Source organism: Vulpes lagopus, chromosome 2, assembly GCF_018345385.1.
Source record: "Vulpes lagopus strain Blue_001 chromosome 2, ASM1834538v1, whole genome shotgun sequence".
NCBI lineage: Eukaryota > Metazoa > Chordata > Mammalia > Carnivora > Canidae > Vulpes > Vulpes lagopus.
In genome coordinates, this window is record NC_054825.1 from 152,337,944 (window position 1) to 152,349,863 (window position 11,920).

General features: G+C 57.6%; 1 protein-coding gene across 3 annotated transcripts in view; it reads left to right on the plus strand.

The window, feature by feature from the left end:
- The window catches only part of ROR2 (receptor tyrosine kinase like orphan receptor 2), a 190,455-nt gene extending 179,968 nt beyond the window's left edge, over nucleotides 1-10,487 (plus strand). For 2 of the 3 annotated variants that reach the window (XM_041744912.1, XM_041744913.1), the window contains 4 exons: nucleotides 1,499-1,813; nucleotides 3,034-3,279; nucleotides 6,436-6,638; nucleotides 8,044-10,487. In XM_041744912.1, the coding sequence (XP_041600846.1) occupies nucleotides 1,499-1,813; nucleotides 3,034-3,279; nucleotides 6,436-6,638; nucleotides 8,044-9,489 (2,210 nt within the window). In that variant the 3' untranslated portion in view covers nucleotides 9,490-10,487. The remainder of the gene's footprint in view (nucleotides 1-1,498; nucleotides 1,814-3,033; nucleotides 3,280-6,435; nucleotides 6,639-8,043) is intronic. The other variant, XR_005986168.1, reaches the window with a different exon arrangement.
- The last annotated feature ends 1,433 nt before the right edge of the window (nucleotides 10,488-11,920 follow it).

The window sequence follows — 11,920 nt, forward strand, 5'->3', positions numbered from 1 at the left end:
AATATTGGCCAGAAGGAGGAGTAAGGACCACGCGTGCATCTTACAGGCTCTGTGCAGGCTTCCATCCCCCAGCGCGTGGCCTCAACAAATTCCTTGACAGATACACAGGACCAGAAAGGACTGAGTGACTCCCTATCCTGTAGTAAATAGTGAGCAGGGCCAGAACTGGGCTCCCTCGCCAGCTCGTCTGTTCCCCTGGCTGCCCTGGGTGCTCAGCAGGTCCCCAGGAGAATGGGTGCCCACAGCGCCACCTGCTGGCCTCACTGGGCACCGCACCACAAGTCATGGGTCGAACTGGTGTCCGAGGGATGGAAGCCCAACCTGTCCTGTTCTCTCCCCATCTCTGCAGGGTGTGTGGGCAGAGGGGCGTCTCTTTCTTTAGCTGTCGGAGGTTAGATCGTCACAAGCAGGTCCTCCACAGGTCAAAGCAGATGGGCCTCCTGGCAGTGGGCTTGCTGGCTGATGCCTCCTTTGAGCCCTGGTGGCCGAGAGAGGGCGACTCAGCCCTCCTGCCACAGGCATTGCTGTTCCCCGCTCACCCTGCAGCGCCCACCCGCTTCCTCTCTCCACGTCAGAGGTCGTGCTCATGCCCCTCACACTCCATCCTCTGTCCTACCTCCAAAAATCAAAGCAGCTGACCCTAGCTCCAGACCCTCCGGGCCCCAGACCCTCCTGCCTCAATGTGCTTCTCTGCTCCCTGTATCACAAAGCACCCCCATCTCTCCCTGCCACCGCGAACACCCTCCAGCTGCCTGCTGGCTCTCCCTCTCATCCCTGCCTCTCCCATTGTTTTCTTACTCCTCCCGTGGCTGCATTTCACAGGGCTGGTTGCCCACCTGTCTGGCCTACTCCCTTCCTCCTTTGGGGGCACCCCTCCACCCAGGCCCTGACAGGGCCTCCCCAGGTGGCCTCTCTGCCCACAGACCCAAGGACCTGGATGTCAGAAAGAAGACTGGGGCTTGATCCTTGTGTGCTTTTCCCATCTCTGCTTCTAGAAGTCACCCAGCCCCGTTGCTCTACAAGCCGCCCTGTGCTTGCAGAGCCCAGTTCATAGCAGGGCCTTAGGAAGGGTGTAAAATCCGAATCTTCCTGGGGTGGAAGAAGCATCTAGCTGGATGAGAACCTGGGTGTGGTTTTCCTTTCTTATTCTGCTTATGATGTCTGTAAGTGAAGCCCTGGGACCTGGGACTTTCTTCATCTGGTGCAGATCAGGGTGGCTCGTGCTCCCTGGGAGTCTGCTTGGGTGAGAGCCTTTCTGGGCGTGCGGAAGACAGGAAGACAGGGCGATAGGGCGGAGGATTGGGGGGCCCTGGTGGGCGGGGGAGGGGAGAGGGTGGGTGGGCACAAGTGAGGGAGGGGGCTAGGGGCTCCGAGCAGGTGAGAGACACCTGGCTGGCGATGTGGCCAGGTGCCGCAGGTGCGGCCGGTGGGGTGGGGGGCTTGGGGGCCCCAGAGCAGGTGCCCGCCCACCCTGACGCCAGTCTCCCCGCCCCCGCAGCGGCCTTCACCATGATCGGCACCTCCACGCACCTGTCGGACCAGTGCTCGCAGTTCGCCATCCCGTCCTTCTGCCACTTCGTGTTCCCGCTGTGCGACGCGCGCTCCCGGGCGCCCAAGCCCCGCGAGCTGTGCCGGGACGAGTGCGAGGTGCTGGAGAGCGACCTGTGCCGCCAGGAGTACACCATCGCGCGCTCCAACCCGCTCATCCTCATGCGGCTGCAGCTGCCCAAGTGCGAGGCGCTGCCCCTGCCCGAGAGCCCCGACGCCGCCAACTGCATGCGCATCGGCATCCCGGCTGAGCGCCTGGGCCGCTGTGAGTCCCCCGACCCGGTGCCCCCCTCCCGCCGGCCGTGTGTGTCGGAGCTGGGCCCTCCCAAGGTCGGGCGGTCCCCCAGGGAGGGGGTGTCCACGTTAGGGCTCCAGGCCCGGCCGCTGCACCCCTGCTCTTAGGGACGAGTGAGTCGCCACCTGCTTGGGCTTCAGACTCCACACACACCCCAAGGGGGCGGCATCCTAGGGGTGCTGCAGAGGCCCCTGAGCAGCGGGAGCCCAGGCGGGGCTGCGTTCCATACCCGCCCTGGGCCCCAAACATCTGTCATCTCTGAGGAGGTCGGGGTGCTGCCCCTTGAAGGGAAGGGAGGGGCAAACCTGGGGAAGAGGCCGCCTTCCTCCCAGGCCTGGGACTCTCTTCAGCTCTCTGGTGAGGCTGGGGGTTCCCAGAGCGCCACGGAGCTCCTCCGTAGGGCAGCCAGAGCCTGGTCTCTGGGCTCACGGCTCTGTCCAAATCCTGGCTCAGGGCTCACCCCAGGTGAGCTTGGACACGTTGCTTAAATACCAGTTTCCTCGTATTGCACGGGGATGGCAACTACGATCCTCAGAAGATGGGGAATGTGAATTACATGAGTGAATCTGTAGAAGCTGCTTAGAGTAGTGTCTACACCCGGTAAGCTCTGCAGGACTGCTGTTCAGCACACACATGCACCCCGGGTCTGGCTCAGGGAGCACCCTGGGTTTGGGTCCCCACTCCCCGTGCACTGCAGAGATGATGCAGTGTTCTACTGGGCAGCACAGCGGCCGTTGGCGGGTGTGGGCCTGGGTGCTCACTGTCCCTCCTGGCCAGTTCGGCTCTGCTTCTAGTGCAAGTGAACAGGAGGTTGGGGTCGATGTCCTCATTTGGGAATGGAGGTGCCTGGCAGGTCTCAAATGTGCTCTCAGGATCATAGCATCACTTCAAATGGGCTTCCTGCCCCCCATGTATCCCCTGACTCACCCCTGATTTAACTTGTGGCCTTGGAGCTTCGTGGAAGTCATGAGATTCATTTAAATGAGTTTTAAATGCTGCTTTTCTGGGAAGGAAACTCTTTTGGGTCTCCTGGGAATTCCCGTTTGGGTTGATGCAGGCTTAGTGATTCTGTTGTTGCTTTTGGGGAGAGGTGGAGACGGATACTCTCTGGACACCCCCCCCCCCACACACACACACACACCGAGAAAGGCTTAATTTTCGGGCCTCCTAACATGTCTTTTCCCTCCCAGACCATCAGTGCTACAATGGCTCGGGCACAGATTACAGAGGCACCGCCAGCACCACCAAGTCAGGGCACCAGTGCCAGCCGTGGGGCCTGCAGCTCCCCCACAGCCACCACCTAACCAGCGCAGACTTCCCCGAGCTCGGAGGGGGGCACGCCTACTGCCGGAACCCTGGGGGGCAGATGGAAGGCCCCTGGTGCTTCACGCAGAATAAAAACGTACGCATGGAACTGTGTGACGTACCCTCTTGTAGTATGTATTCTCTCTCTCTCTTTTTTTTTGAACGCATTAACTGTTGAGTGCACTGTGTGGTGGTGTGGGGCCGGGGGGCTGGTGGCCCTGGCACCTTCCCCATTTCCCCACCATGATTGTTGGTTGTAAATACAGCCGTTGTGGGTCCTAGCAGTCCTATCTGGTTGTGATGTTTGACAGAGGAGGGAAGTCTGAAGGGTCATGTGCCTTTCACCCCGGATTTCACCTCTCCGTGGAGACCGCTGTTTACATGTTGGGTCCGTCAGTGCTTTCCTCCCTGTGTGTGGTCCCGAGCTGTTGAGTTTGGCATCTGGTTTCTCCATCGACGCTGTTACATAATGTTTCCCAATGTTAGGAAAAGTGCTTCCTGCTGCAGTCAAGCCTAGGCCTGGCCTCTGGTGCTGGGGACGCAGCACCCCCCACCCTCCTTCACCTCCTGCCACGCCAGCTTTCATAGGTGGACTTGGCCAACTGAGGAAGAAGTGAACTTCAGTCTCCCTGCCAGTTTCCCTGCAATTTCTTTGTGAAATTAAGGACAGAAGAAGAGAGGGCCGTTAAGGGTTGCAAACCTGACAAGCATGACTCTGTGTTGAGACCATTTACATTTTGCCAGCTTCCGCCAGCCTGGGTGCCCGAGAGAAGATTGGCTGCCTTCTGAGCCTTACATTTGGGCACCTAGAGGCAGTGGTTTGCTGGAAAACACTACCGAGAAGAGACAGAGGAGGAGAGATTAACCGTGAAGCAAAGCCAGGCTCGCCGTCCACCCGCCAACCTCCTCCCCTGCCCCAGCGGCCCCGGGCTGGGCGAGCCTGCACCTGCAGCTGCTCGGATCCCTTACTTCCCGGGAGTGTAATTGGGCAGTTCCAAATTTGCCACTCCTCTTAGCACAGATCTTAACACAGATCTTCAAGAATGTGAGTTCACTGCAGGAATAAATTTTAAGAGAGTGTCAGGAGTTAGATGATCATAAAGCTGCTTTGCAGAATGCCACAGTTGTCTAAAAAAAAATTTCCTGCGAGGAAGGAAATTGTCCATGATGTCCTGTTAGAGAAAGGACATTGTAGGGTTGTAGCTGTGTTCTTCCTGCTTGCTGCTTCTCCCCCTACCCCACCCCTGTCTGCATCTCCCTCCCTCCCTCCCTCCCTCCTTCCCTTCCCTTCCCTTCCCTTCCCTTCCCTTCCCTTCCCTTCCCTTCCCTTCCCTTCCCTTCTCTGGCTCTTTCTTTGCAAAGGAAAGCTGTGCATGTACATGTGTGAGCACACATAGGCACCTACATTTTATGGATGAAGTTTTGGAAAGATACACACCAAACTTTTAGCAGGGACTTCCATCGCTGACAGAAATGTTACCATCAGAGACTTTTAACCATAGGAAACAAACTGAGGGTACTGGAGGAGAGGGGTGCGGGGGTACAGGGTATGGGGTACCTGAGTGACGGGCATGAAGGAAAGCATGTGATGTGATGAGCACGGGGTGTTATATGCAACTGATGAATCACTAAATCTACTTCTGAAACCAATAATACTATGGGTTAATTAGTTGAATTTATTTATTTATTTTTAGTGCATTTAATTTTTTTTTAATAAATTAATTTTTATCGGTGTTCAATTTACCAACATACAGAAAAACACCCAGGGCTCATCCCGTCAAGTGTCCCCCTAATTAGTTGAATTTAAATTAAGAGAAGACACGCCCCCCCCAAAAAAAGGATGCGTTCTTAAAACGAGCAGTTGTTACTTTTGTAATTAAAAATTAATCAAAACATTAAAAATATACATGGAGTTTGATCTGGCAGGTCTACGATTATCTTACATCGCAGAAATCTTTGCGCTTGGCAGGATTGCTAAGGATACGTGTTGCAGGATCACTCTGAGTCGCTAAATAAGCAGCAGGCTAATTGCTTCCCAGCAGGGGCAGGAGGATGACCGAGAGATACATCTGTACACGGAGTTGTGTGCGGCTCCCGACAAATGCCTGGAGCTGTATGTTCTTCGTGGAACCTCGTCTCAGATGTATAAATCTGCCACAAAAACCGGGGGTGGGGCAACATGGAGGCTTGGATCCCATTTAAAAAGAATTCTATTTAAAATTCTAGTTGTGAGACTGTTGCCAGAACAGCTCTGTCTGTCATTTCTTTGGTGTTCGCCTTAACATGAATACAGAAAATCAGGTGAACACCAACCTGCTAACAGCGGTGTAGCCTTTGGTAAACGGGCCATTAGGAATGTTCGCGGCCCTATAATCACCGCAGTTGTTAATGAGCATGGTATCTGTTGGTGATTTTGAAAAGATGATGATAAAATAAATGGTCGCACAGGTGTTTGGACGGCGCTCACATCCCTGACCTGGGCCTGAGGGGCATGAAATCTCCCCGGAGAAATGACCCAAGCCTCCACTGCCCCGGGGGCTTCTAGAACATCTGCCTGGAATAGGAGGGAGCGGAGAGCAAGAGCCTTCTGTGGTGTTACTTGATTTTAACTCTAGTAGGGTGTGGGGGAGTGGGTCAGCGTGGTACTGATGGGACAGACAGACAGACACTGCGGCCCCGCATGTCCCCTGCACCTGTCTGTGGATCCTGTAGAGGGAGACAGAGCATTGCTCCTCCCTGTGAAAATGGCAAGGCTACCTGGAAAGCCACAATCTGCACATTTTACCATCGTGTTTTCGAGCGTGCTTGTGGCCCCATGTTGCGGTTGGGTCAAACTCACTGGCTACCAGCGCTCTCTTACATCAAATGCATTTTGAATTATTACAAATAATATATGTTCATTATATTGAAAACTGGCGGAAAATCCTAAAATGTTGCAGAAAGGGTCATTTCTCACCCCAGGATGTTGGTTCTTACTACACTAAGACCCTTAGAGTCCACGGGGTTTTGTTTTGTTCTGTTTTGTTTTTTGGTGCCGTGTATTCCCGATTCATCCCGTGGCGGCGGCAGTTTTGGATTATGTCTCACACCCGTGCAAGGGGTTGTGTGCTTTTCAGTATGTCACCCGTTTTTAGGCTTGGTGTGCCGTCTTGCCCCTCCGTGGAACTCACGGGATCGTCCACTTGTGCTTGAATATTGCAGCTGGGGGAGGGCGTGGGCTGGCGGAGAATTTAGAGTTGGAACGGGGGATTGTATCTTAAAAAAATTGTGAACGTTGCCGTTGCCAGGTCCCCAGGACAGCAGCAGGATGGGAATTCTGTACATCTTGGTCCCGAGCATCGCCATCCCCCTGGTCATCGCGTGTCTTTTCTTCTTGGTCTGCATGTGCCGGAATAAGCAGAAGGCCTCGGCGTCTACACCGCAGCGGCGCCAGCTGATGGCTTCTCCAAGCCAGGATGTGGAAATGCCTCTCATCACCCAGCACAAGCAGGTCTCCTCCGCACGCCACCCCACCCCTACCCCCACCCCGGCGCAGCCTCTGCCTGGAGCTCGCTTGCCTGTGACATTTGGGCTCTTGGTTTACTTGATACATGACACATAAGTATCTGAAATGGCCCTTTATCTTCTCGTATCTGCTCTAAGACATGTCAGGACCCGTGTGTCATTAGGAAGGAAGCGGTAGGAGTGTTGGGAACCCCCATCCCATGGTCCATGGCTTGTCCCTCCGCCTCAATGGCTGCTTTAGCGGGAGCCCAAGGAGCTGTGCCGAGGTCCCCACAGAACAAAATGAAAAGGGCTCGCCACCAGGCAAGGGCCCGTCTGGCTCTTGTAAGGGACGGAGCCCTGCTTTCTGGCCAGTTTGGGCTTGGGTCGGTTTTGCTTTGATTTTCAGGGAAAGGGTGGATTGGCAGACTTATAGAGAAGTTAGGACGGGGCTGGTCTAACCTCCACCTGGGGCTGGAGGCCATCCCCCCAGCCCCTGCCCACCCCCCACCCACCCCAAGAGCCCCCAGGACGGCAAGAACACCCCGACACACAGCACAGGAGATAGGCTGTCACAGCCAGCCTGGCCTACGTGAGGGGACATTACTACTTGCAGGCAGGCTGGGCTCTGAAGGAGGTGTTCAGGGTGGTCAGGGGGAGAAGGGACTCACCTGGCTCTGTAGCCAGCGGCCACTGCACACTCACTGGGACTTTGGGGGTGGACGGTGAGGAGAGGGGGAGCCCCTGAGCACAGGGAGGGACACACAGAAGGAGCAGGACGTTGGGGCTGATTTCACCATGTGCCGCCTCTGTCACGACGGAGCCAGTCAAGAGGAAGCAGTGGGATGGGCCCATGGCGGAGCCGCTGGAGAGCAGCTGGCCTAGGCTCTGACAGTGGCAGACACCGTGGGGAGCGCGCCTCAGGGTCCCAGAAACACGCTGGGTCTCTCCAGGAGCAGCGGTGGTGCCTAGGCCTCGACGCCAGCCGCACATCGGGGAGCTCTGGGAAGGGTCCTGCGTGGGGGACACGGATGCGAGAGTCCAGGGGTGCCTCCGGGATGGTGGAGCCCAGCTTGGTTGGGTGTGTGTGCGTGTGTGTGTGTGTATATGTGCTTGAGTGTGAGCAGGTGTGCACACAGTCTGTGATGGTGCCTCTGGAGTTTTGGGGGGACAGAACTTGCAGCCCAGAGGGGGTCCTCAGGCAGCCTCATGCTGTCAGTGTGGTTAAGAGCAGAGAGCAGTGTGCAGGGCAGGCTGAGCCTGGGATGGGCAGCGCTGGGGGTCCTTTGCTGGGCCGTGCAGGTGGGCGACACCGGGACCGCCCCTGGTCCCCCAAAACCCCCCTCCCCCCCGCCCATCCTTGCCCTGTTGTGCAAATGCAAGTGTTTCACGACAGCTTTTCTTCTCTGCAGGCCAAGCTCAAGGAGATCAGCTTGTCATCGGTGAGGTTCATGGAGGAGCTCGGAGAGGACCGGTTTGGGAAGGTCTACAAAGGCCACCTGTTCGGCCCGGCGCCAGGGGAGCAGAGCCAGGCCGTGGCCATCAAAACGCTGAAGGACAAAGCAGAGGGGCCGCTCCGGGAGGAGTTCCGGCACGAGGCCATGCTGCGGGCCCGGCTGCAGCACCCCAACATTGTCTGCCTGCTGGGCATGGTGACCAAGGACCAGCCGCTCAGTATGGTCTTCAGCTACTGCTCACACGGTGACCTCCACGAGTTCCTGGTCATGCGCTCGCCGCACTCCGACGTGGGCAGCACAGACGACGACCGCACAGTGAAGTCGGCCCTGGAGCCCCCCGACTTCGTGCACGTGGTGGCGCAGATCGCTTCAGGGATGGAGTACCTGTCCAGCCACCACGTGGTGCACAAGGACCTGGCCACCCGCAACGTCCTCGTGTACGACAAGCTGAACGTGAAGATCTCCGACTTGGGGCTGTTCCGCGAGGTGTACTCAGCCGACTACTACAAGCTGATGGGGAGCGCGCTGCTGCCCATCCGCTGGATGTCCCCCGAGGCCATCATGTACGGCAAGTTCTCCGTGGACTCAGACATCTGGTCCTACGGCGTGGTCCTGTGGGAGGTCTTCAGCTACGGCCTACAGCCCTACTGTGGACACTCGAACCAGGACGTGGTGGAGATGGTCCGCAGCCGGCAGGTGCTGCCCTGCCCGGATGACTGCCCCGCCTGGGTGTATGCCCTGATGATCGAGTGCTGGAACGAGTTTCCCAGCCGGCGGCCCCGCTTCAAGGACATCCACAGCCGGCTGCGTGCCTGGGGCAGCCTGTCCACCTACAACAGCTCGGCGCAGACCTCGGGCGCCAGCAACACCACGCAGACCAGCTCCCTGAGCACCAGCCCAGTCAGCAATGTCAGCAACGCCCGCTACGGGGGCCCCAAGCAGAAGGCCCAGCCCTTCCCGCAGCCCCCATTCATCCCCATGAAGGGCCAGATCCGGCCCATGGTGCCCCCTCCCCAGCTCTACATCCCAGTCAATGGGTACCAGCCAGTGCCCGCCTATGGGGCCTACCTGTCCAACTTCTATCCGGTCCAGATCCCGATGCAGATGGCCCCGCAGCAGGTGCCCGCCCAAGTGGTCCCCAAGCCCGGCTCCCACCACAGTGGCAGTGGCTCCACCAGCACAGGCTATGTCACCACGGCGCCCTCCAACACGTCCATGGCCGACAGAGCAGCCCTGCTCTCAGAAGCCACCGAGGACACCCAGAACGCCCCAGACGACGCAGCCCAGAGCCCAGTGCAGGAAGCAGAGGAGGAGGAGAATGGTTCTGTCCCGGAAACCGAGCTACTAGGGGACAATGAGACTCTGCAGATGGATGAGGCCGAGGGGCAGCTGGAGGCCTGAGGGGGCTCGGGGCCACTGGGCACTCAGCGGGGAGGCTCAAGCCCAGGCACCAGTGGGCTGGCGTGCACTCCCACTGCACAGAATCTGCACCCGTGTCGTCCTCTCGTGCGCAGAGCTGCCGTTTGTGGCCACTTGCGGCTGGAGGGTCTTTGAGCTGGTGGCGCCTGACCAGGCAAAGGTGGTGGCCCAGAGGGATGCCCGGTGACCACCTACGCCCCCAGCATTCCCTGAGGGAGATGGGCGGTGGGTGAGCAGGGCCTGCACTTTGCAGGGACGTAGGTACTGTCTGCCCTCCACCTTGCACGTAGGATCGGACGTAGAATACAGGCCTGTGGGGCCACGAGGCGGGACGTCGAGCTTTGGGATTCGGGGCAGCCGGCCTGTTCGAGGATGGAGCCGGCCTGCTGTCTCCCTGCCACCCACCCCACCCCGCCCCTCTGCCAGAGACCGTCTCCCCGCTGCCGCCCGGGATCGGCGGGAACAGGATGCTGCCGCCTGCCTGCTGGGGTCCCGTGAACACGGGGCTTCTGAAATGGGAGTTCTCTGCGCCTTACATGCAAATGTGCCTTAAAAGAAACCCAATGCGATTTTGCATTTTTGTGAAATGATTTTAATCATCCTGCATGTGTATTTCGCCCACTTTTCTGGAATTCAGGGGCAAGTGTTTCTTGGGTTTGGAATGTTTGGAGCGACGTTGTACAGAGCACAGTATTGTTGTTTTGTTTCTCGAGAATCATGTACAGACCTGAAATGTAATTTATATGGTTTTGTATGCCATTTTCATGGACGTATGGGGAGCTTAGTAATTTAACTGTTTACTTTACCCACCCTGGGACGCCACCTGATTGTAATTTGGTTTGCTTGTGTTTGTGTCCTATGTAGGCAAGGTCCGTTCATTTCAGAGCCGGCGGGAGAGGAGGCTCACAGGCTGGCACACCCATCGATCTCACTTGTAACTCCCATACCTGGTGTATCCAATAAAGTGAAACAGAACTTTTGATGGGCTCTGTGCGGGCTGCGAGGATGGCAGGCAGCCGCGGTGTCGCGGGACCCAACCGCGATGCCATGGGCTGTTTGCAGTGGCTTTGGGGCGTCTTGTCAGGACGGGCAACTCCTGAGCGCAGCCAAACGATGGAAGCACGTTCCGTTCAACTTCTGTGTTATGCTTCTGTGTTATGATCTGGGAGGCGAGTTCACTGCAGATGATGTGAAGTTTGCTGTTTGGTTTTAACCTCTCTGCTTTGAGGTCCCTTGGTCCCTGGCACTTTGAGATCTGGAGGTTGGACCTGGCACTTCCTCGGGGCCCTGGAGCAGGGTGGGGAGGTGGGGTGAGGCTGTGAGTGCGAATGGAGCCGCCTTCACCACCCGTCCTGGGCCGCCTGGGCCTCTGCTCCCTTGGCACGTCAGCCGTCTGAACCACGGTCACCCCAGGGTCCAGCTCTCCACGGCTTCCAGCAATGAGAGCCAGAGGGGCTCCTGCCCGCCGAGGATTCTGCTGGTGCTGCCTGGCGGGTTCCACAGTCCTGGGGCCGGCTCGGCTCGGCTGGGGATTTGTGTCCTGTGTGCGGGCCACAATGCATCCGCCTGCAGCAGGTCCGGGTGCAGCCGAGAGTGTGCACATACAAGTGCTTAACAGGTACTGATGCTGGGCTCAGGGTCCCCGGCCAGCCACTGAAGCCCAGGACTGATGGTCCTGATCATGCAGGACCTCGGGTCATCCTGAGCTCCAGGGCTCTCCTGCGCATGGCCCTTGCCCACGGCTCTGGCGTAATGCTGCTCTCTCGTAGAGCCACAGAGACCAGTAAAGAACTCACTTGTCTCAGTGTGTATCCTGAAATCGGGGTGGTGGGGAGGGGGTTTCTTCTCTGCTTGGCAGAGGAAGCATGATTGGCGCTGGGGCCGGGAGCTCCCCCGACCAGAGCCCCTGCTCCTGGCGAGTGTGGTCCGCATCGCATAGTGAAAGAGCTCAAGGTTAAATGGAGCTACTTCTCATTTCCCTGATCGGAAAGAGGAACTTCATCTTAACTCTAATTTGGTGCACCTGATGGTCTAACTGTTGGGTTGGCACCTGAGAGTAGAATATGGGAACTAGCCCCCTGCTGCCCTCTCCTCGGGCCCCGGGTGGGACGGCAGCCGCTACCTTGGTTTACCACCTGGGACGGGGGGCTGCAGCTCAGGCCACCCACAGCGCTGAGGTGCCCCTCCCCGCCCCCTGCCAAGTTCTGTGGAAATGTTTGCAAGGTTTTTTTTTGCAGAGTGGGAGAGGTTTTGATTTGGGGGATTTTACGTTGGGGCCCAACATAGCCTTTGGTCGTCGCAGCTCCCTGTTGTTGTGAAGTCTTACTCTTCTGCCGGAAGGTCACTCAGTTTCTCAAGTTCACTGAACAGTGGCTTAGACGGGATGTTCCCGAACAACTGACCTTAGAGCGAA